Here is a 24,871-nt window from a genome sequence, read left to right on the forward strand (position 1 = left end):
GTAACTGTTGGACCTTCTAGATGAGAAATCAAAACCTTAAGGACTATATAGATGTTTTTTAAACCTTGAGGACTAAGTAGATGAGTTGTGTAAACCTTAGGGACTAAACAAAGGTTAATTCTTTAGTTTATATGTGAGATCAAAGAAGCATCAATATCGTGAACCCCATAACCCCAACTTTCTCTACCTCTCCGTCGCTCCCCGATCACAATCCCCAAAACTCATCAATTTTGATCTTCTGGGTTTCTTTGATTTTCGGTAAAGGTTGAATCTTTGGGGTTAGGGTTTGTTTCTGATGAGTTCTAATACGATGCCATCTAGCTCAGCAGCCAAATATTCAAGATTTACTCACGCCTCTCCAATTTCAAAGCCGAGTAGTTCAAATCGGAATCGTTCATCGTTGGTCCGATTTCCCAACTCGAGATTGGACCTCGCGGCGAGCCGGCATCGCTGTTGTTCTCTGGGCATCAATTAATCCAAGTCTCTGTGGAACTCGGTAATTCTAAATCGTCTCCACTGCCTTAGTGAACATGACTTATTATTCATGGTGTTGTTCATGTGTTGATTTAGTCAAATTGGAAGATTTGATGGAATTGACTCTGGTATGTTGCCTTCGATGATATCTGTGTTCCGTATCATGAGTTTTCCAATCTGTGAAGTTGTGATTGTGAAATGTGGCTTTGTTAATTGTTATGCATCAGTTGATGATGAATTGAGAATGGTTGAATTGAATGAAGAAACTTGCAGGTTGGAACCGGAAGCATACATGCATCTGTGTTTAGGTTCTGTTGAGTTTGCTTCCAAAAACAATATTATGCATGTTTGGTTTTTTGTTATTTTTTACTTTTTTTGTTCGTTTTGGGCCCGATTCCAAACGAGATTCGAGCCTGTCGGGATCACTTCTAAAAATCGTTAATCCTGTATCGTTCTGTCCCTATTCAAAATTTCATTCAAAATTTCGGGATCGGGATCGGGATCGGGATCACCCTAATCTCAGCCCGTCAATCCCGATCCGTCCCGGCCCATGCCCAGCCCTAGGTGAAACCTTGGAGTTTGTACGCACAGCCAGAAACGGTGTCCCTGAAAAGTTTGTAGCAGACCGGAGGAAGAAGTACTCCTCCGATGGCTCATGCAAGGTGTTCAAGACATAGTTGCTCGGCGAATCTATGGCAATCCTGTGCACCGCTGCCGGAAACAAGTTCCTGTTTTCGAACGAGAACAATCTGGTCAAGATCTGGCGGCCTCCCCACTTCCGAAAGTTTTTTCCAGTCAGAGAGGCCTCCCGAATGCCCAAATTCCTGTCTCCATTTCTCAAGCTCGATGCTGTCCGAAACAATATAGCCGTCATGGACCAGGTCACCAAACACCATTTCGATACGCATTGGTCCTCGAAGATGGATCAAAAGGAAGCGATCATGTTTCAGTCACTAGCAAAGAAGTATAGCTTAGAATTTTCTTGCAGGCTCTTCCTAAACATCGACGATCCAGAAGTAATTTCCAAGCTAGAGAAAAACGTTGGGGATCTACATGCGGGGATGGTTTCACTGCCAGTAGATCTGCCGGGCACCAAGTTCAACATAGCCATCAAAGCATCCAGGAAAATGAGATGAAGGAAATTGAGAGTTTGGTTGTGCAGAGGAAGAGAGATCTCAGAATCTGAATTCGATTGATCGTGAACAAATAGCGAATGTTCCGCAAGATCTTATGTCTGCCTTCGTCTTGTAGGAGTTTAGCGATGGAGAAGAGATCACGGAAGTGGACATCGCCAACACTTTGGGTGCTGTAGTACATTCCGGTTATATCACAATAGTTAACACATTGTGGCCACTGTCATCTATCTATCACAGCTTCCTGCAGTTTATGATGCCGTCCTTAAAGGTACATTATATACATAGCAAATTCTATCTAACTAATTAGCTAGCTGCATCAACTAGCTATTTATCTAATTATCACTAACATATGCTCGTACCAACGATCATTACGATCCACACAAGAATTACTGAGAGAGAAAATGATGGGGTGTGTTACGGTTGGCATATGTTTAGAGAAAATGATGAAAATGAGTAGTGTTACTGGGGACTTACTGATACTGTAGCGTGTACTGAAATGGAACAATGGATCCATGCGCGTGTATGGTTATAATAAAAAAAAAGATGACGGATCCATGTACAACTATTTGTTGCAGAGCAAACCGAGATTGCAGAATCAAAAGATGAAGGAGAGTGGCTCAACTGGGAGGACATACAGAAGATGAACTATACATGGAACGTGGTATGTGAAGTATTACGATTGCAGCCACCAGCTAATGAAACTTTTAGGGAAGCCATCACCGACTTCATGTATGAGGGATATCTAATTACAAAAGGAACGAAGGCACGTACACATGACATGACATTACATATATATATATAGCTAATTTTATTTCGATACATCTAGCTTCGTGAGCATCTATATTTTCTTCATTATTTCTCATTTTCATAGCTCTTGGTTGCAGTTATATGTGACTGTTTTTTCCACACATAAGAACCCGGAATACTTTCCAGATCCTCACAAGTTTGATCCGTCAAGGTTTGAAGGACAAGGACCACCTCCTTTCTCGTATGTTCCTTTTGGTGGAGGACCTCGAATGTGTCCCGGAAAAGAAAACGCTCGAGTCCAGATATTGGTTTTCATCTACAACCTGGTCACAAGATACAAGTGGGAGATGGTTTTTCCTGACGAGAAGATGGTAGCGGACTTGGTTCCTTATACTACACATGGACTTCCCCTTCATCTGTTTTCTCGTAAATCATAAACGTGTAAGTGTTAAGTATTGTAATTGTTATTTGGTTTGAATAACGAAAAGTACAATCTATCATATGTATATGATTAAGTCATTTGTGTTATATGTAAGTCTATCAAAAACTTGTAATAAACATCGTGAATGTTGTCATTACTTTGATTACAACAAAAATTATCATTAAGTACATCAAATGTGGTACTTGCTGTAAAATATTTCATGATGAATCTGATGCCTACTCGGATCTCCACCCGCAGCCACGGCACAACCCCCGACATTCAACCATGAGAGAAAGGGTAGTACCCATCCCGAACACATTTATCCTCCTAATTAACCAAACTTGTACAATATATCTGTGCAATTAAACCCAACGTGCACTAAGCCAGAGGCCGTCGCCATTTGCCAAACTGAGACTACCACACGAATGTGCGGTGGTCCAAAAAAAAAAAAAATTGAATTATTTATGTGGAGATCTCAACAACATTTTAGTCTAAATACCAATTGAAGAACAAATAAAAGATAATCCATGTATTGAAAAGTAAAAATAAAAGAGAAAATCCAGATATTGGGTCAAAGTTGGGCCTGGTTGTCCAAGCCTATGCCCACGATTCGGCCCATCAAGCAACCCAAGCACCAAATCTTCTTCCCGCCCGCCTCCGTCCATAAATATCCCCTCTTTTCCTCTCCCCTCAGAAATTCTCTCTTCAATTCTCAGAAATTTCAAATTCTTGAGATGCCTCCTTTCCATTTCTCTCTCTAAACTCTAAACCACGCCTCCGCCTCTCTCCCAATCTCAAGCCTTCAGCTCCGATCCAGATCGCATCGTCCTCCGCGCCTCTCAAAACCTAAACCTCGCCGATCCGATCCGGAGCGAAATGAAGTTGAAGATCAACAAGGCCTGCGATCTCAGCTCCATCTCCGTCCTTCCTCCTCACTCCAGGTTCGAAATTCGCTTCGCTCTTTTGTTTCAATATCGCGTCCTTTTCTCTATCGCAGTGTGCTTCGTTTGGTTATTGTGAAAATCTGGAGAGTGCGATTTTAAATTTAACCGATTTTAAATTTTGTACTTCGTTGATCTGTGTTTGCGAGTTTTTCTTGTTGAATTTGACTGGAATTTGATAGGCTCTTCGTTGATCTGTGTTTGCGAGTTTTTCTTGTTGAATTTGACTGGAATTTGATAGGCTCGATCCGGAGCTAGACGCTCGCTTGGGATCACGAGAAAATGGAGGAATGATATTCAGGAAATCAAGTTTTGGATCTCAAGCGTTTATTTATCTAGGTTTTCTAGCTCATCTGAGTTCGCACTGAGCTTGATTTCAGTTTTTTTTTTTGTTCCTGCGGGTCAATTTTCTTGAATTTTTTAGTGTGCTTAGTGAATCTGTTTGGATTTGGAGAAATTGCGGAAAAATCAAGTTTCGGAACTACTGCACATTTTTATCATCAGGATTTCTCACTGATTTGAGCGCACTGTGAGTTTGATTTCAATTTTGTCTTCCGTAAAATGTGATTTGTGATACATGAGAAAGTGTGAGAGTATGCTTTACCTGACTAGATGGATCTCAATCTCTACCGCTTCCAGTTAAAACTGATAAGATTAAGATGATTGGATCCAAAGGTTTTGTTTAAAATAGGCCTTTTGATTCATTGCCTCACGTTCGATTTCGCTTTGCTGATATGGAAAGAAAATGGTACATGAAACTGAACACAAGGGAAGCAGTTATGTGTGCTTCAAATTGATTATATTTCTATGTTAATTGCTCTAGTCAATATGCACATTTGGGAGATCAAATCCTCCGCATATGTGAATAGATAGCAAATATGTGAGATGATGTGGCTAATAGATTGAATTGCTGAAATCTCCTTTATTTGTGCTGATTTTCTCATTGATTTGCAGGAGATCAAATTCTGTGCAACATGGACCACAAGGTTCGCAGCTTCAGCTTCGATCTCAACCATCAGAACAGTCATTTTCTCAGGGACTCTCATCTCAGTATGGCATGTTTTCTCAGCTCTCGCAGACGTCTCTTGACGCTTTGACAGATCAGGTAGAATCTCTATTTTACACCATACTTTCATTGTTTTTGTTTTGACAAACTGACATTCAATCAAGTAAATTTGGCTCTATGAAGAATGGTTTTAGTGCTCTATGAGGAATGGTTTTAGTTGAAAAAGCATATAAGTTTGAGCAGCTTTCATATTGTTAACTGGAGACCAATTTATTTAAAATTGTTCTTTCCCAGAAGTCTGTGCATTAATTAAAATCAGTTGATCTCATTCATAGGTTTCTCTGGCAGTCCTAAATTATTGCTTGTGTTCATATCTCTACAGAGGTCTCAAGAACGGGAGAACTCTGTGAAGAAAATTTCTCGCTTACCCCTGATTAGTCATGCACGTGAAGAGAGTCAAATGCAGATGTCAAGACCTTCCAACAATCTCACGCGCAAGTGGAGTTCTGCTTCTGGTTCAGATAATCGATGTAAGGTTTTTACAAAGTTGAATGGCATAAGTATTATTAGAGAAAGAAAAAAAAAGGAAAGAAAAAAGAACTTCTAGTAATGGTATTTGACAAAGAATAAGGATTCTGTAGTTGAATTTTCGAGGGGGTAATAATAACAGACCCATGCTTTTAAAGTCACAACACTGCGCCGAATGAAGGTAGTTTAGTTGCTCGACCATAAGGTCTATTGTATGTGCGGCTGCATTTTAATGGGAGACAAATTCTTTTATCTTCCTGAGCAGGTAATATCAGTGAGGAATTGGAACATCGTATTGGGATGATGGAAACTTCATTGAGCAAGTTTGGAATGATCTTGGATTCTGTCCAGAGTGATGTTATGCAAGTAAAGAAAGGAACAAAAGAAGTTTCAATGGAGAGTGAGTAATCTATTCTTTAACACATTGAAATGTATGAGCTGATGAGAAAGTATATTAGTGAATGATTGTAAGCTGCCTAATCAACATAAGAAGTTGTCATAGCTCCTATTCTCTGAAGATTAATGTTCATATTAATGTGAGAGGGCTTAAGTAACTGATCAAATTGAAACAAAAATTTTGTAGGATACCTTCCATTTGGATACTATATTTGATTGATTGATACCTGTGAAGTGAAATAGGGGAGTCTATACTATATGACATGTCAAAAAATTTCCATCGTATATAATTAAATTTCTTTCTTAATTCAGTGGAAGCAATACAGCAGAAGTTGATGGTTCAAGACAGCTCGCTGCAGTTAATGGTAACATACCTACAATCCCTAATTTACATTCTTATTTACTCACTTAGTTGCTTCAAGCATCCAAGATTTTGCACTTGCTAACTCAACCAATATGTGGAAAAGCAGAATAAGGGGCAAGAGGATCTCAAAGCCAGCCTTGATGTTGGTATCAAATCTATGTCGGAGCAACTGAGCAAAAATGAAAATCAAGATAAGTTACAGGAGATGTTCTTAGTGCTTTCAGCCTTACCAGAAAAGATTGAAGCATCCGTGCTGAGTTCACAAAATAATATACACAGCTCCTTCATCAAGGAAATGCAGGTATGCAGGATGTATAATGGAATGTAAAATGCAACCGCTTAACGCAGTAGATTATGATATTTTAGCTCTTACCCTTTTTCTTTTTTTTTTTGGTATAAGCTAAAGTGATAACTGATTATTTGCTCTTTATGCCAAAAGAACTGGTTGTTCTGCTCTATTTTTGAATATCATTGTCCAGTTGAACATATGAAATTTGGCATACATCTGATTGTTAATTAATCCCCCCTCATCTTTTTGCTTGCAGAAACTTCTTTGCAGTATCCAAACATACCAGAATCAGATGACATACCCCATCCAAACATCCAAAGTGCCATCTGTACTTTCACCAAAGGCACTAAAGGTGATTACATTCCTCTAATTATTGCTCATCAACCTCATCAAGCACCCATACCCTATTAGTTGTGATTTGAATACCTTTGGTATTGGATAATCTGTAGGCTGCTGCCCCTTCTATTCCACAAGTGGAGCAGACGCAGAAGAGGAAGTATGTGAGAAAGTATGTGAGGAAGTACAAAACACCTTCTTTACCATCACCAAAGGTGATCCATACTTCTCTAATGATGTTCTATTGACTTATTTAAGCACTCATGTGATTTGTTTTATCATAAAACCTTTCATATCTGGAAATTGCAGGGTGCTGCCTGTCACTCTGTTCCAGAAAAAAGGCCACATCCTATTAAGAAGTATGTGAGTAAAGTTTTTTTTTAATTCTTTTTTATTGTTTATTTGATAGGAAACCATTTTTTGTTCCTGTTATTCCTTGAGTGAGCTTGTATATTCATCAGCTGCACCATAGGGGTGCACTTCTGTTCCATGGTTTTGATAGTTTCATTTTTGTGTTGTTAGAGAGTCCGAGAGGCTTAAGTACCCTGCTCTTGATTCCCACTCAACTGTACCCTCAACTGTACCTCCAAAGGTTTATGTTCAAGCAGCTGTAGTTACAGCGACAGAAACAGGAGGCTGGAAAACTGTAAAAGCCGGAAAAGCTACTTCTAGTCAAAGGGTGCCCCCACAAGTACAAAAACCTAATGGATATACCTCGGTGAAACAGGTAGCCCTTTAATTATTCGTTTCTCATCGTTCTTTTTAATTTGGAAATAGACAACAAGAGGTCTCACCTAAATATGTTTCTGGTATTAAGGTGATAGACTTACTAATAGATATGCACCGAGTGTATTTGTCTTGAATTCTTATTGATATTGAAGCAAAGTTCCCTACTAATTTTAAGCATTAAATGAAAAACTTTATATTTGCTCATTTCGGGTATTTGAACTTATATATGGCTCATGTGAGATGGCAATGCATGATGCAGGAAAGAGAGAGAGTTATCATTGAATCAGATGAGGACATTGATGGAGGTTTTTCATGCTTACTTGACGAGAAAGGAACAGGTAGTTGGTCAAACTAGCATTTGGGCCTTACCTATCTAATTTTGATGAGTGTCATGTCTTGCTTTTGCCAAAGACTTATTATCATAGCTTTAAATAGAATTTTTAGAAATGATTTGGAATGTAGACCAAAAATAGGCACTTCAAAGAAAGAATAGCTTCTAAACTAGTAGACTTTCCTGAAGAGCCTCTTTAAGGGAGTTAATGGCTGCTGGCTTCTGATAATCATGAATTTGTTGGTAGTCACTAATTAAACCCAAGTATAAGTATTTTCTTCAGGAATTGAGGGCCAAACCAATAGAAACTATAGGGAATGATAAAATGTTTAGCTACAGGCTTTACTTTTCTCATTATTGACAGGCCATGGATATGAATATACGACATATGTCTAGCTCTGTTGCTTCTGGTTGTTTTGCAAGAAGTTACATGATATACTTGGATTGTAGTGTATTATCTGTCTACTATGCGTACTCTTGTGCAAGTACATGATCTTTTTGCTGAAAATCAACTGTAATCATTTTTCTTTTCCTTGAAGACATAAAGAACTTTATGAATGAAGAGGTCGACCAAGAGACAGAACGGATTTTGAGGAGGGCGAGGAGGCGAAAGAGAAGATGCTGTAATCCTATAATTATTAACTGAAGGTATACATTACAACTCTACATCACTTTTTTCTGGTGCTTCCGATTTGTGGTAGTGCAGGCATTACAAAGTTCCTTTCTTCCCTGTGAACAATTTTGCTTACCACCTTTGACCATGATGAACTGTTGTAATACTACACAAGTACACAGTCTACATCATGGTTAAAAGGTGATGATCGAAATTGCTCTTGAACTGTAACGTGGTTTCAGATGCTCAGTAAATCATATATTCGTTGTGTTTGACACTGCAGTTTGACTGATAGAGTGCTGTTTGCTATGTGTGCAGATGCTTGCAGTCTGCTCCTCCCATGTGCTTTGTGTCCTAACCCATGACTCCAACATTATGTGCTTTGAATCCTTTGATTGCTTTGGGGGTATGTTTCTCCCCATGCCCTATTGGTATATCCTTCGACCTCCTAGTAGAGTAGCAGTTATAGATGTCCTGAGAGACACACTGATAGCCTTAGAACTTTGGGTTCATCCCTCAATCGCTGTAAAGAACTGGTAATATGGTCAAAGAGACCCATTATTGTCTGGCAATTCTCCGCACGGCCAATACTCGAGCCTAGTCCCGAGTGAGTTCCTAATCATCGGTTGTATACATTTATGTGTTTATCATCTCGTCACATACGAAGATGAAAATGAGGACCATCTACACATACATGACTGTATACAAACAGATGATTGTGCACGTTTCTTCACTATAAAAGGGTCAATGCTGTCGAGGGTCGGCCTGCCACCCCCAAGGCTTTAGGCCTGAGAAAAGCCCCATGCCTAGCTTGGTCCTTCTGTCTGGTTCGTTTCACAAAAGCTAGATATCATTTCTGTCGGTAGGAGCCCGCACGTGGGAACTTGCTACCAATGTAGTACCAAGCACTTCTTTCATCGCCTAAAAATCAATAACCATTAACTAATCATCATGTCTATTTAGAAGTATATGATTATGATTTTTAAGGACCTCGGTCCCTCCTAGAAGTTAGGTCTCTTAACATTTTTGCACTCTTTCTTTCTGGTTGTGAAGTAAACATCACTTTGAAAGTTCTAATCTGAAATTGTTCGAAGAGCTGGTTGAAAATTATATAAAATAATGAAAATGCTCTTTAATTTATTTTCATTCTATTGAGCGAAGGACCAGTGATTTGGATTGGATTGGTGGAATGTTGCTACTACAACATTGTCTTTGTTCGTTTCCTTTTTTGACATCTTTGTCTGTTTAGGGTGATTGTGATTTCTTGTGTGTTTCTAAATTGGTTTACGAGATTAGATTGTACTATGATGCTAGGAAAATCATTAAGAATCCATCAAACGCTAAGCTCTCCATTATTGATTGTTAGTTTAGTTTTCTTGATGGTGAAAGCTACCTCGTGAAAGCTTAACTACCGTTTAAGACCACCATTCCCCATAATCCCATATTTTCTGTTTACATATAGAAACCCATCTATCAAGAATCGTATCAGAAGAACCCACCTATCAAGAAAATCTCTTGTAATGCACAAAAGTGACCCCAAAACAATGGCAACAACTGGATAACGAGTGAAGAGGTCCATGCAGTTATATAGTTTTCATGTGAAGTCGTATTTGTATTTTCCTCAGCATTTTATTTGGATCAGTTTAAGGGTGTCGTAAGAGGGTTCGTGTTTAATATATATTCGCAATACATGGTTCTGATACTTGCTATGTGACTGCTTTTCGTGGTTAGCCAGGTTTCGTCCTCTAATCAGGGATTAAGTTGAGTGTTGTGCAATTACTTAAAGAAGCTTTTTCTTTTGAAGGCATTGGGTACTCAAAAAAAGAGAGAGAGCATCCAATGCTTAAAGAGATCGGGTCGTTAGAAGTGGGAATTTCCAGATCCCTAGGTTTGAAAATTCTGTCACAAGATTTACAACACAGACTTAGTTTTCCTTGCACTTAATACATAATTATTGATACATAAATATGTACTAAGCTTGCGAGGAAAACTAAGTCTGTGTTGCAAATCTTGTGTCTTTTGAGTCTTTTTCATTGCACCTTTCCATGTTCTTCGATTTCCCTTTCAGCTCTAAAATTATTGAAGTGCATGTGTAGTGAGGGTTCTGGTGCTTTTAATTTGTGTTATAGATTGTGTTAAAATTAGGTGGATGATGATAGTGATAAGAGAAGCTTTCCAATAATTTCCACTCCTTAATGATTTAGTTTAAGTCATCAAATGAGATAGCCACAACAACACACTACTCTTTTATAAAGCTAGGTACTAAATTTCTTTCTTTCTTTCTTTCTTTCTTTCAAATCAAAACTCGTTCAATTGGTATAGCAATAGCAATATTACAAGTGGGACTGCAGGAGTACAATACAAACAGAACGAAATGCCTAGCTACCTACTTCTAACTTCTAACTTCTAACTTCTAAATACTTCATTCCATTTCTAAGGTTATCGATCTAGGGTTTATATAATAGAGACATGAACAGACCGATGAACACAATGTCAACATAGAAATTATTCATAAGCATGCCTCTTACTAAAATATTAGTAGTCCTAATTATTGTTTGTATAAACATCAACATCCCCTAACCTCCTCCTTCTGTCTGTATTAATATAGAACAATTAATTTGCTTTCAATCTATGTTAATTTTCTAGAGATGGAACCATTATAGGGTCAGCTAGGTGACATCGATCATTTGGTAAGAGCTTTGCATTATAACCTCCGAATCAGATAAACACAAACGTAAGTAACCAATTTGGCTGTTGTAAAATAATGATTATCGACCATTGTGATAATCTAATCTCAACAAATATTAACAATGCAGTTTTAAGCATACAGAAATCATTTGCAGATCGAATCGAACTTGTTACCAATATCAGTAACCAACCAATTCAAGAAATAAATAAGCTGCACCAAAACAAACCATGACATCTCTAAGCAACCATGATTTGGTGAAATGAAAACCCTAATACTAATGCATGACACACCCCCACTGTCTCCATTTGCATGCACAGCAATTTTAGTGGCTTTGAAATGAGTGTGTTATGAAACCATAATGAGTGCCATTGTGGTCCTGTCAATTCCACAAAGTCTATGTATTCTCAATATCTTTGAGGGCAAGCAAGACAAAAGCTGCTATCCATTGTTTGCATCTGTAATTCTGTATTATATTTCTTCCTCATGTCACTCTTCTCTTCTCTCTGCCAGTTTGCATTTGACTCCCTTTATATAAATGTGTTGCACACTTTTTATTTGTTAATGTGTGAGAGCAGGTTTGGAAGTGTGTCTCTGTAAATGTCAAAAGGGTTTTCACATAAGAACTGGCAAGAACAAAACAAAGAGACAGCTATTTAGGGTTAGTCACATATCTAGCTAGCTAAATAATAAATGTCAAACTTAAGAGTGCATGATATGGTGTAGTGAAAGAGAAATTTTGTTGTAAACTACACATTTATCTCTAACAATGAGATTTTGTTACTTAAATCATATTAATCATATTATGATTGACTTTTTTCCGTATTATAATTAAGTTAAGTTCTATGTTACTGTTATGAGATTTGATCGATCATAAATATATTATCAGCCTACCGACCATTTGTAGGTGTTACTAATATACTCGTTATCTGTTATTTCTTAATAACTTGAATTTCACTTTTTATTACATTGCATATAAAATTCTGAAATGATTTTAAGATCTGGTTTTTTTAAGAACCCTGTAGTATGTCATTACAGCCGTGATCTTGTATAAAGATGAATCATTTTACTCAAAAAAAATATCTGATTTTTTTTTTCTGATTTAATTAATTGACTCAAGTGTTAAGAACATTGATGATTAAAAATGATCCATATACAAACAGTTCAAAACAAACACCAAAGTACGTGTTGTACAAGACTCTAAAAACCATATACATATATGTCAATTTCCATCACCATCTGCATTTGCACTTCAATGTATATGATTGATTAACAATAGATTTGGTGATAAACTTTCTCTTAGAAGTCCCTTTCAGTTGCGTCACAAAGTAAGCACCTTGCTCTCTAGAATCAATTAAATAACCAATTTCGAACATATTCCAAAACTTAGGTGTTGTCCTCAAGAGCCAATATTCATCAATGAAAAACCTCATGAAATTTGTCTGCTTCTTGCCATTGTCATTGCTAAAAGGTCTTTGCCAGGCAAGTTTTTACCCACCCCCGATCTAAAGAAGATGGCACAGTAAGAGATTAGCTAATAAAATGAGAACCATTTCAATCCCAAGTGTTGGTGTTCATTCGCAATTGGCTACTTGATCATATTTTAGCTGCATAATCATTCTTTAATCAAAATTGCCCTACCAGATTCATAAGTTTCTATCTGAAAATAAAACATGGTGGTAGAGGGTGATGTTATAGCCCTTTGTCTCTTCTGGGCCTTCTGATTAGACAATGAAACCGATCACCATTGAAGTTAATTGGTAAAGGTTGTGTGTGACCCCAACTGCTTCATTCATGAAATTTTGTAGGACCTTAACCTGAACTGTGCATAATACGGCGTTTGGGTTCACAACTGCCCATCTTCACATGCAAGATGCAACCATGGACAAAACCTTAGAATCAAATTTGCCAACCAGCACCAGTATATGACCAACCAATTAACTCCCACTCTCTCTCTCTCTCTCTCTCCCTCTCTCTACTCTCTCTCTCTTTTTTTTGATTGGCTGGTCATACATGACTAACACCGGTGCTGGTTGGCAAATTTGATTCCCAAAACCTTTGGTATCTCATAAACTTATGCATGTCTGCCCTCCCTAGTAGTTGAATTCGAATTCATTTCTGTATATACATATGCATTTCCCATAAGAGTTTCTTGTCCTGTATTTTGTTTATAGTCAGGGAGGTAGCTGGTAGTGGATCCAAGGTTTTCCATAAGGTTAAATTCCATAAGACAACATAGATAGAAGGAATTCAAGGTCTTGGCACTGAATTTAACAACAATAAAATTACGTGTCATATTTCAAATCTTACACCAATAATACTTTGAAATGTCGGTTAGCTAATTCAAAATTACAACTTAACACATTGCATAAGAGACATGATTGCCCGAGCGCAACCATGACAAGCTTGTTGTCAATTTAAACTCTATCAATGGTCATAATTTGATACTGATCTAAAGAATTAGAGAAACATATTGTTTCCCTAAAGACCATATCTTTAATGATCGATGTCTAAACTATATACCGTATATCTTTTGTGAGGAGAAGATTAACTCCCCCCGCCTTCTCATTTATACTTGGTGTCATATAAACTTTCCTAGACACTTACAATTAGAAGGAGGGGGTGTGCTTTGAATTTAAACTTCAATCATCAATACTGGGGTAATGCTAGAGAAAAGTACTATCATTGGGATCAAATAAGAGTAATGGCATAACTAGTGTTCTACATAATTTCTTCCCTTTAATTCAAAACAAAGGAAGGGCATGGTATGATCAACTCCATGTCTCATGAGTACCAAAATTTAGGATGTAAACCGGTTGGTAAGGGGAGTTACAACAAAGCATTTCCATTTCAATCAAAACCAGGTACACGAGTAAGTACAGTCTGACGGTTGGGGCATATGTGTCACTGCATTCAGTAAGGTCAGTAATGAACTAATGATATATATGGTCCATTTCGACTGCACAAACCAAAATTACTGAGTCGCTGACACTGATTATTCTCACATTTACAACGTTGTCTCTTATTTTACTTCATATCCTCCGCTATTTAAGAAGACGGGTTTTAGATCTCATTTATAATGTTGGGTGACATCTGAAATTTGAGTTTCTTTTCCTCATCTTCCAAACAAAAAATAAACAACAGTTGGCATCTCTCCATGCCAACCTGTACAATGAAACACATTCGTGGCTACAAGAGTACAAGTAAAGAGCTCACACTGTTTTAAGACGTTATTGCTAGTCTGATAGTTATGCTAAAGATTAGTAGAATGAAATTTACCTTTTCCTAACTTGTAATAATCACTGATGGCGGAAATTGTAACAAATTTTTGGAAGGATTAGGATTCACCGAGAGGCCAATACATACAAAATTCTCGAACTTAATATCAATAAATATACAATTATCCTATAATTAGAAAGAAATCTTTAAGTTGGGAGGACCATGGCCTCCTCCCGCCTTTTAGAGGATTTACCACTGTTTTCTTTCACTTTGGTTATATATTGTTATACTGTCATGCATATATAATATGTGAAAGGATTGACGTTTCTCAAGGATTGATATCTATGCGACATATACGATTAGTGTATCTCTGAGTATCTTTCTTTTTAAAAATATAGATATATCGATGCAGATTTCTATATTTTAATTCTTCTAACAACATTTGACGACATGCAGTTCTTAAATTTGAGGATTTATCCAAAATCTCCATGCCGTCCACGTCCTAATGATCGAATCCTTAATTTCTTACCATCATACAAACCCCATCATCAGTTTTTCTTTTCTTTTCAATAAGAATCAGTTTACAATTTTTTTTTGGTTGAGAATTAGTGTCCTATGGGACCCCTTTAAGAAATTACTGATTTCCGTCGGCAACTACGGTAGAATTTAACCCGACCCCAAAGGCTCTGAAAAATCCCTCGCTCTAACAAGCGTACACGTCAAGCAGACACATTTCCTCTACCGCCAGCACAAAAAGTGGTAGGGAGAGAGTGAGAGAGAGAGAGCTGGAGGTTAGTGGTGACTTTGATGATGATGATGGTTGGAAATGGAACTACTGTTACAGAGTCCATCTAGTACAGAAACAACAATCGGAGAGAGAGCTAGACAGACAACTCTTTTCTTTCATACAAAGCCTCCCTTCTCGTCCCTCGGCCCCACCCAAACATCAATCCCAACCCAACTCTCACGTACTCCTTCTTATACTCTCTTTCTCTTCCACCCAACACCAACGACATTGTTAAAGCTTTTGTCTTTCACTCTTCTCTCATTTCTTCTCTCCACTTTTCAGTCTTTAATGGCTGCCTGTATGTTTGAGACTTCTACTTAACCAAAATTAGTGGGTCGGTGCTGGCTTTTCTTTTTAGCTGTCAAAAATAGATACCCACTACTAAAAAGTCTCTCTTCCTCACACTGGTGTTGGGTGAAATTCTCCGGAGAAAAAGAGTTGGTTTTTGCAAGAAAAATAAAATCTTTTGCTTTTTTTTTTTTCTGGGTTTGAACTTTGAACTTTGAACTCCGCAGAGTTTATTTGTTGGTTTTTGGGTGTTTCAATTGGATTGGTTTTGAGGGTCTTTGGTTGCTGCATTGTGCTCTGTTGAATAGTTCTCAATGGGAGCAGCATTGACCTTGTAAGAGAAATTTTTGAATTAAAAAAAAGCGGAGGTCCAAAAGCGCATGCTTCTTTAGTTGAGTTGTCTGAATTATCTAGGATCAATTATCTATTCCATCGTGCAGAACTTCAAGATTTTGTGGATCGAAGAGATTTGGGTTTCTGTGTTTCTCAAGCTGATGATCAAATCCCAACATCATTGCTTAGTTTTGTTCGATGAAGTTTTGACTCTTTTGTGATCATCCTAGTAGGTGAGGAAGACCAAATTGCAAGAATTGTTTGAGCTTTTTGTGGAGAATGTTGAGTTGCCGTTTAAGGCTTTTTGAGTGGAAAAGGGAAGCGTTTGATTCCTTGCCATCCAAATAAAGTTTTGGTTCCTTGAGCTCCACTCTGTTATAAGACTTGAGGAGTTGGAACTGGAATCTACTGGTTTCTGCAACTGAGTTTTCCAGCTGCTTTTGTTCTGTTCTCTGCTGTAGTGAATTCAAGGGGCTCTGAAAGTTTGAGGTAATTGGTTCGTGCATGTCATTATCATCAATACTATTTGCATCTTTTGTTTTTCTTCATCTTATAGTACTAATTTGCTTACTAAATCTGGAATGATTTTTTTCCTAGAGTTGAATTTCACTGCGATATGAGTCAAATAAGAGTCATGTTTCTAATTATGGACTAATTTCTATAATCTTCATAACGCTCATCCTCCACATTACTATTCGGAAATACATTTCTTTATCAGTTTTTGGGTGAAACTTGAGAGAAGAAGAAAACAAGAAACTGAATTCCTCGGTTATATCTTTAAAGGCTTTTTATTGATCTCTCCTTTTCTGTCTTTGGTATTTCAATCAGAGCCAGTTATTGACAGATTTTGGATGAAAAAGACCATATAAAAATTATTCATGATGGCAAAGAAGTCCCAGAGACGCACTATTCGGTATGAGAAAGATCAGTTAGGCTGTATGTGGGGCTTGATCAACATCTTTGATTTTCGACACGGCCGCCCCACCTGGAAGTTGATCTCTGATAAGAGGCATGGAAGCAAGCAAGCTATTGGTAAGAAGTCGGATTTTTTTAATTGGAAATTAGCATTTTCGGCTATCTGTTGCCTGAAGTCTTCCGGCTGAAATGAATTTAGGAGTAATTGTGTTATTTGGGGACTTTGCAGGGTGTCCTAGTTCACATCTTTATTTGAATGAGTTTTTCTTACTCTGGTTTATTATTGGGAATTGGTTTAGTTGCTTTCAAATCATCAAAGAGGGCAATTTTCCATACTGTTGAAGTTTGTGTATTTTTCTATGTTATTTGTTCAACAATTTCTTTCAGGCTGAAATGAGCTAGCTCAATGATTTTGGGGTATATTGTAGATAAACTGTCGTAGTCGGTGTTTTTATCTAGTAGTTATTCTTAGTCTGACTTACAATTAGACATGAATCTCAAGTACACTGCTTTCACATCATCTAAAGGGCAATATTCCCAGTTTTTTGTTGAATTTATGTTTTCTTTGGTGCAATTTGTTGCCCAGTTTCTTTTGGCTGAAATGAATTCAGTGGTAATTTTGTTTGGGAGTTGTTTTATGCACAAGATGCCATAGTCAACTTTTTATGTGAATGACTTTTCTTACTCTGACTTATAGTTAGGTATTGACATTTAATAAATTTGTCTTTCAAATCATCAAAAGGAAATGTCCACATTGTATCTGAATCATACTTTCTTTGTGCAGGTACTGGGTCTCCAAGGAACAAGTTTGAGGTGTTGAGTGGTTTGGATGAGAACCTTCAAGGCGCCCTTGTAAGTTTGATCAAGTTATAAGCATATCCAACTGAACTTGGATTTGAAACTTAAAAGCCAGTTTCTGTGACAATGGAGCTTACCACATGTATCTGCTCACTAATTGACTGATGATAGAACTAATGGATTCTTACTTAACTGTTGCAGGAAAGCAATGTGGACCCAACAGCAACAGTGGTTGGCGATGCTTGTAAGCCTAGTGTGAAGAAACTTATGGAAGAAGAAATGTTCAGTGAGCAGGACATGAAGAAAGAGATCAACTCTGATGAAGTAGCAAGTAACCAAACCAATGCAAGCCGGACAAGAATGGACCATAAAAAGACAAAGAAGACTCGTAGGAAAAGCCAGGATATGGACACCTATACTTTGAATGGTTCTGAGACTTCGGAACCTGGATGCTCTTGCAATCAGAAACAAGAGCATAAATCTAGAAGTAACTGTGGTGTAGAAGAGATAATGGAAGAGGTAGGCTGCCAGATCCATCAAAAGTATCATGATCCAAATGGAGAGACTCCTGTCAAGTCAAACTACAAGCATTCTGATTTTGAAGAGAAATTATGTGTGACAATCAAGGAGTTCATGAATCAGAAGTTAACTGATGGGAAGCATCTCACAGAAGATCAGAAAATCCAGCACTTCAGAGAACTAATGGATGCACTTGAGACCTTAAGTTCGGATGAGGAATTGTTTCTGAAACTCTTACAAGATCCAAACTCACTTCTAGCAAAGTATGTCCTGAACTTGCAGGATTCTCAAAGAGAGAAAGATAAAGAATCCAAGGCTGTTACAGAGTCAAACTCCACAGAGAAACTTGAGTATCCAAAACAACCTGAGGAGCTTGTCATTCGTAAACAGCGATATTTTTTCAGGAGAAAGAGCAAGCCTCAAGAAAGGGAACCAGCAGAGGCCAATGAGAACTTTGATGCTTCTAAGAGAATTGTCATTCTGAAGCCTGGGCCTACAATTTCACAGGATTCTGAAACCGAAAGTAAAAAGATCCCAGAGTCCCATTATTTGGTAAGAAGTAGAGGGCCAAATGAAAAGGTTGGCTCTCACTTTTTTCTTTCTGAAATAAAAAGGAAACTAAAGAATGCTATGGGAAAGCAACAGCATGGGGTATCTGCCATTGGAAATTCTAACAGATTGCCCTATGAGCATCCAAGTTTGGGACAGGGTGACAAAGCAAGTGTGAAGGAAAAGTTTGGAAGTTCTCCTAGTAAAGATCACTTCTACATGGAAAGAATTGCTAGACCTTCTGGTGGTATCAAGAGAGCAGACAAGAGCGGCAAAATGAAAGAATCTGAAATGAATTTGAACCATGAAGAACCAGGAATTCCTAATCAAAGAGTATCTAACATCTATATTGAGGCAAAGAAGCATCTCTCCGAGATGCTGAGCAATGGAGATGCAGGTGTAGATTTCTCAGGACAACACTTCACCAAGACCTTGGGAAGGATTCTCTCTCTCCCTGAGTACAATGTGTCTCCTAGGGGAAGTCCCGGAAGGGACTCGGAGCTTGGGTTTGTTACTGCACAAATGAGATTATCTCCTCGCGATCGAGTTTGCAAGGCCAATGAGAATGCATGCTCTCCTAAAAAAGAGAAAAATGTCAGTCCTCTAGGTCAAGTAGCACAAAACTTAGAGGATAGGTTATCTATTTCTGACAACAACCCTGGCTGTGAAGTACAGCCTCCTAATTCCTTACCGAGAACCTCAGTTGATTTGATTAATGACAGTGAAGCAGAAGAAAGCCATGTTTCCATTGAAGATGAGATGAATCCTGAAGGTATTGATTTCTCAGCTTTTGAACATTTTAAAAATACCTGTACTTGTTTTACACTTTTTGATATTCATCATTTTCTAAAATAATTGCAGGTGATATAGATATTGCAAAAGATATTACAATTGTAGATTGGGAAGAAAAAAGTATACTGGATGCTCCTTCAGAACCAAGTGACTCTTCCATTGCCAGGGATGACCGAAGTGGCAACATGACTGAAATTGTGGATGATGAAAAGTGTTCCAAATGGTTAAATCAGGTAATAATATACTTTCTTGCATAGAAAATAATATATATATATATATATATATATATATTTATAATTCAAGATGAGTCCTAATTGGAAATTCAAATAGAAAATAAGAAGTGATTAATTCTCTCTATGTTGAAGCCCTCTCAAAGAATATCTTTTATTTGTCGCTTGTCTTAATCATAATTGTCTCTCAGGATTTCTATGAAGAGAGTCCAGGGCCATCTTCTGCATTTGCATCCCCATCCAGCTCTCCAACAACCAAACATGTTGAAGAGTTAGACATTGCCATCGGCATACCAGAGCGGCCAAGTCCTGTTTCAGTTCTTGATCCACTATTCTCAGAGGATGAGATTAGCCCTTCAAAAACCATTTCTCAACCTGGTAAAGATTCATGACAAGTATCTTATTGACTGGAGTCCTGTGGTTATCATAATATGTGTATCTAATGTTAACTCATTTATTAATTTGCAGTAGAACTACGAATACAACCCCTGCAGATCCGATTTGAAGATCACGAATCTTCAGCCATAGATGAAGCTAACACTGCAAAAACTTGTACAGAAGAGAAGGAACTAATATATGATTTTGTAAAAGAAGTTATGCAAGCCTCTGGCTTCAACTGGGATGACTTCTGCATGAAGTGGCTTTATTCAGACCAACCTATTGAGCCTTCATTGTGTGATGATATAGAAGTTTGTCCTAACTCGCTCTGCTCTGACCAGAAGCTCCTTGTCAACTGTATCAATGAAGTTCTAGTGGAGGTGTGTGGGCGTTACTATGGTTGCTTCCCTTGGGTATCATCGGTGAAACCTATAAGGCCAGTGCCGGATATGAAGACTGCTATACACGAGGTTTGGGTAGAAGTTTACTGGCATCTCCTTCCACTTCCATTGCCTCATAGCTTGGACCAGATAGTGGCAAAAGACTTGTCAAGAACCGGAGCATGGATGGACCTTCGCTTTGATACTGAAACTGTTGGTGTTGACATGGGTGAAGTCATTCTCCAAGACTTGATCGAAGACATCATATTAAGCTATGTAGATGGAAGTCCCAAGAGTGAAGCTGCTTTAGTCTCTGATGAACTAAATGATACAGAGAGCATTCTCAACCTGTAAATTAGAATACAGTTCTTCATGTTCATACTGGACACCAACTCAAACCAGCATGCTGAGCCAGTTGAAGGCAAAGCCATTCTTTGTTCTTCAAGGGGATAAGCACCAGCATGTTAACTTCTAAGACATGGCTTTCCTGGAGTATCCTGGATTCAATATGACATGGCTTTGTAACTCTGCAACTGAAATCATGTAGATAGTATAGAATATGCCCCATTGCTAAGGAGCGTTGCGGGCAGCAGGCATCAGATGAAACATCCCTGGTGGATGAGGATCAGAGATATCAAGTTTGCAAAGTCTCCTTGCAAGAACTCATCAGATGCTTCAACGTTGAGGCGGTAGAATGTAGTGTTGTGCTTCTAAATGTAGATTCCTAATTCCTGTATAGGTTGGAGTGTTGTTTTAGTTTGAGAGTGTGTTCTACGTTCGGCTTGATTACAGTCATTCCTAACTAGTGTTTTCTTGTGCCTTTTTGTATTCCCTTTGTTTTGCTGTTGTACTTGCAAAGGTTGCGAGCATAACAAGTTGTGAGTTGCAAGTCCTGTGACTGACTGGTTGTAAGGTTGTAATTACAAAAGAAAAATAATGAGAGTTCACTATGTTTGTTATATGCAATGAACAAGCTGTGACTTTGGAATAGTGAAATCCATTTTATACTACATATACTGTTCATCGATTTCAATCAATCTGCTCTTTCGATCCTTAAAAACAATGACTTCACTTGGAGAATTCAGTCACACAAATCAGTATTATTATTCAGGAATGCTAACAGAACCAACGCATAACCAGCACCCGCCTGTACCAGAAACAACTAGATCTATGACCGAAAGAAACAGACAACAACTAGATAGATGGAAATCAGCAAAATGCAATGAGGACTGCATATCATCTGCCTCGCCCATCCATAACTCACAAAGTTAACATTTCTCGTGAATATATTTCATTAACTTATCGTCAAGTCTACTACAAAATTGCATCAGCTACAACAAGAACAGAACCAAAGCTTTTCACTTTCAACAAGATGACATAGCTATTGTCTCATGGTGAGATACTCACTTTCTCCTTTTCTTTTTCCCTATTGGTGGGGTTAGTGGATTAGCTGCTCTCTTTTTCTTCTCAAACGCACCGGTTCTGCTGTCTTCATTATCTTCATAGTCATCATCACCAGCACCTGGTGCTAACTCCTCTGCGATTTTGGCAGCTTTTCTCTTTTGGGCATTCAACTTGTAATATAGCTTTCTTTCAACGGGATCATCTGAAGGCACAAATGTGGATGTACGGGAAACTTTAGCACCTAGTCCAAGCCTGCAAAACATAATGGTGCCAGTAGAAATCAGCTATAACCCAATAATCCAACACTGACCATCTAAACATAATCAACTTTTAACACCTAAGATAATACATAACTGAACTCACCTAGCAGGTCGACTCTGTGTCTCAAAAGACTCATCTTCTGCCGGTAGTTTACTCATGTTACTAACCCATTTTTCAGCCTGCACATTAGCGGTGTTCGTGCATAAAGTTAGAATTGAAATCAACTCCGTGTACTTGGACACCATTGTGTCCTAGGCATGAAAATCATCTACACATGAATATAACACCACTAGCACCATAGCTACTGTTCAAATGCAAATTATGACAGCACAAGGTGATGTTTCTGCTCTTCATCTGCATTATTAACCTCACAAGATTTTTGAATCACCATGGTAAGACTTCATACATAAAAGGCTAAACTGAATAACCAGCAACACATAATCAAAAACGATTCTCAAAAGAAAAGAAAAAAAAAACTTCTCTTTCGAGCTGAGTCAATTTGCTACAAGATTCAAGCAAAGCACACACACTCAACTCCTCCGAGAATAATATCTCTTGATATCAAAACAGAATCTTTAACAACACAACTTCTCTTTCGAGCTCATTCAATTTGCACAAGATTCAAGCAAGCAAAACACACACACCAAAACTCTCTCAACAACCCATCTTTCGGTATCATCACAACTCAAATGCAATTTTCATTGTTCTAGTTCCAATATACCACAGAAAACAGTTCATGGTTGACATAAAAAATAAGGGAAAAATCATCATACCAAAGCCAAAGCTTTATTCAATTTAACAATTTGAGGAGGACCCTTCTTCTTCTCCTCCTTGTTCGTCTCAGTCGTGTTGGAGCTCATTGAACCTTTCCTACAGCCACAGTCATTATCAGCCCCATGAACAACGCCAACATGTTTTGATTGATTGAAATTCGGAGACCCAGATCATCATATCGTAGAAATCAGAAGCCCAATAAACTGAGGCAGGAAGATAAAGCAAAGGTTTTGAACAATTACCAGTCCCAGAGAAGCGAGCTACGTCGAAGCTTACAGAGAGGAATAGCTGGGTTTTGAGTTTTGAGCTTTGAGATGCAGAGGAAGACAAAATCGAGTTGAGAAAAGCCACAGAACTGACGGAATTGAAAACTGATGTTTTTGGGTATGTTCTTACTTTCTCCTTTTTTTTGTTCTTTTTAGTTTTTAACATTTTTTTTGGTTAACGGAAGAATAACTCGTATACTATAACCGGTCTTTCGTGAGTAAAACGATTTCTCATTTACTAGCCTTCCCGTGCGGAAGGACCGCGCTCGCGCGTGCGTATGTTTTTTTTCGTCATGAAATACGTTTTGCATATGTATATTCAGTCATTTATTTTTACCTTATTATGTGTCATATGGGAAATAAGAATGTTACACATTCCCTAACTCTTATAAAATGCAAATATATTTCAATTTTGCATATGCCTACAACCATATTCTTGACTTGAAAAAAAAAAAAACATATTACTTATACAGAAACATTCATTGGTCTACTAAAATATGTACAATTTATATGGCATGAACTAACAGAAGGGTAGACATGTTTAAAAAACATATTACCATGAAAAAAAACATATTGTCTTTAAAGAGGGTCTTATACATGCATCTATACAAATATACGTACAATAAAGTCCTCAACCATCTATTCGTCAACCGTCGTCACTCAAACTACAAACGAATAATGGAAAACAATAACATAAGATAATGACTTTGGTCCTCGATTTTTATATTGTCATGTCTTTCGAAACATTTTCTCCTGTTCTGCTCCATTTCCTTGTACATTCCTACAAATAGAAAGAACTACTCAAACTTAAAGATGGTAATAAAAAACATCCATTCAAATAATGTACTTTGTAATCACAGTTAAGCATTGAGGTACCTATGAAGACGACATATCATTTGCGTTCGAATGAAGCAAAACTTCTTTAAATATGACGTTCTTAGTAAACACGCCTTCTTCACCAACATCGGAGCCTTTTTTAACCATAATCTTTGTGGTTGACTTCGATACTCCTCTAGACAACGCCACATACAATTGTCCATGACTAAAAACATGATCTGGGAGGTAAACACCTACTTGTGGGATCGTCTGACCTTGAGATTTGTTTATGGTCAAAGAGAAACTCAGTTTGAGTGGAAATTGTTTTCTTGTTAGTTGAAACGGTAGCGCAGCAGTTTCTTGACTTTTCAAAGGAATCCTAGGTAGAAAAACTCGAGTCCCAGCAAATTGTCCGGTTAGTATCTCAGCATCTATCAGGTTTTGGTAGGAACCGCGACACAACAATCTTGTGCCGTTACATAATCCCAATTTTGGGTCAATATTTCTTAGAAGCATGATTGGAGCACCTGTTTTCAAAGTTAATTTATGGGGCGGCAACCCACCGGCGTTGATCGAGTTCAAAAACTCTGGTTGGTACAAATTTCTTGTGTCATCTTCCACAGAGTCAAATGAGTATATTGTAATTTCTTCACCTGGAAACATTCTGATAATCTTCTCATTTAACATGTCCACATCATCGTTTAGAGGAGTAATCAATGCTCTGTCCACCATGTATCTTGCATCGTTGACATGATTTGATAAATTGGGGAAAACATCATCAATTATTTTGTTGATAGATTGTTCGCTTTCCCGAGGAATCACCATGCATTCCGGTAATCTTATCATTTCGTCATCGATGACATGTTCACTCCCATCACCAACACGAAGTAGAAACTCTGCAAATTGGGGGTCATTTATGGATCTCATATTTTGTCTCAATCTCAATATCCTTACTTGTGCCCAAAATGCTGATTTCACAATGGAGGCTTCAATCAGTTGAGACCTTGTTCCTTTAGGAACAACAGGAAGGACTTGACGAAAATATCCCCCAAAAATCATTATTTTCCACCGAATGGAATTTCTACGCCCATTATGTCACAGAAAGTTCTATCAAGTGCTTCAAAGGCGTGTCTATTTGTCATAGGTGCCTCATCCTAGATGATTG

The 24,871-nt window shown here is 37.9% G+C and overlaps 5 protein-coding genes across 5 annotated transcripts in view; 3 read left to right on the top strand and 2 right to left on the bottom strand.

Annotated features, from left to right (window-relative positions):
• Positions 1–1,817: 1,817 nt before the first annotated feature.
• Positions 1,818–2,794, top strand: LOC101293532 (cytochrome P450 716B2-like; the record flags this gene model as incomplete). Its single annotated transcript, XM_004308325.1, has 3 exons — positions 1,818–1,878; positions 2,186–2,373; positions 2,495–2,794. Coding segments are annotated over 3 exons (549 nt in total), but the record flags the coding sequence as incomplete, so codon positions are not given.
• Positions 2,795–3,654: 860 nt separating this feature from the next.
• Positions 3,655–8,851, top strand: LOC101293829 (protein PAIR1-like). The gene is made up of 11 exons (XM_004308326.1): positions 3,655–3,719; positions 4,674–4,824; positions 5,108–5,255; positions 5,519–5,653; positions 5,962–6,014; positions 6,120–6,314; positions 6,559–6,654; positions 6,752–6,853; positions 6,948–6,997; positions 7,161–7,365; positions 8,630–8,851. The coding sequence occupies exons 1-11, from the start codon at positions 3,655–3,657 to the stop codon at positions 8,849–8,851; spliced, it is 1,422 nt and encodes a 473-aa protein (XP_004308374.1).
• Positions 8,852–15,221: 6,370 nt separating this feature from the next.
• On the top strand, positions 15,222–21,207 carry LOC101299803. The gene is made up of 7 exons (XM_004306733.1): positions 15,222–16,113; positions 16,453–16,656; positions 17,324–17,391; positions 17,539–19,177; positions 19,267–19,430; positions 19,619–19,805; positions 19,896–21,207. Exons 2-7 carry the CDS (start codon positions 16,503–16,505, stop codon positions 20,537–20,539), a joined length of 2,856 nt encoding a protein of 951 aa, XP_004306781.1. The 5' UTR covers positions 15,222–16,113; positions 16,453–16,502; the 3' UTR covers positions 20,540–21,207.
• Positions 21,208–21,412: 205 nt separating this feature from the next.
• Positions 21,413–23,012, bottom strand: LOC101300092. Its single transcript, XM_004306734.1, has 4 exons — positions 22,867–23,012; positions 22,624–22,720; positions 21,953–22,029; positions 21,413–21,841 (listed from the first exon to the last, which is right to left on the bottom strand). Exons 2-4 carry the CDS (start codon positions 22,708–22,710, stop codon positions 21,589–21,591), a joined length of 417 nt encoding a protein of 138 aa, XP_004306782.1. The 5' UTR covers positions 22,711–22,720; positions 22,867–23,012; the 3' UTR covers positions 21,413–21,588.
• Positions 23,013–23,766: 754 nt separating this feature from the next.
• Positions 23,767–24,871, bottom strand: part of LOC101294118 — a 4,764-nt gene continuing 3,659 nt past the window's right edge. The window contains exon 5 of the mRNA XM_004308327.1: positions 23,767–24,787. Within this exon, the coding sequence (XP_004308375.1) occupies positions 23,767–24,787 (1,021 nt within the window). The remainder of the gene's footprint in view (positions 24,788–24,871) is intronic.

Source organism: Fragaria vesca, linkage group LG7 (genome assembly GCF_000184155.1).
Source record: "Fragaria vesca subsp. vesca linkage group LG7, FraVesHawaii_1.0, whole genome shotgun sequence".
NCBI lineage: Eukaryota > Viridiplantae > Streptophyta > Magnoliopsida > Rosales > Rosaceae > Fragaria > Fragaria vesca.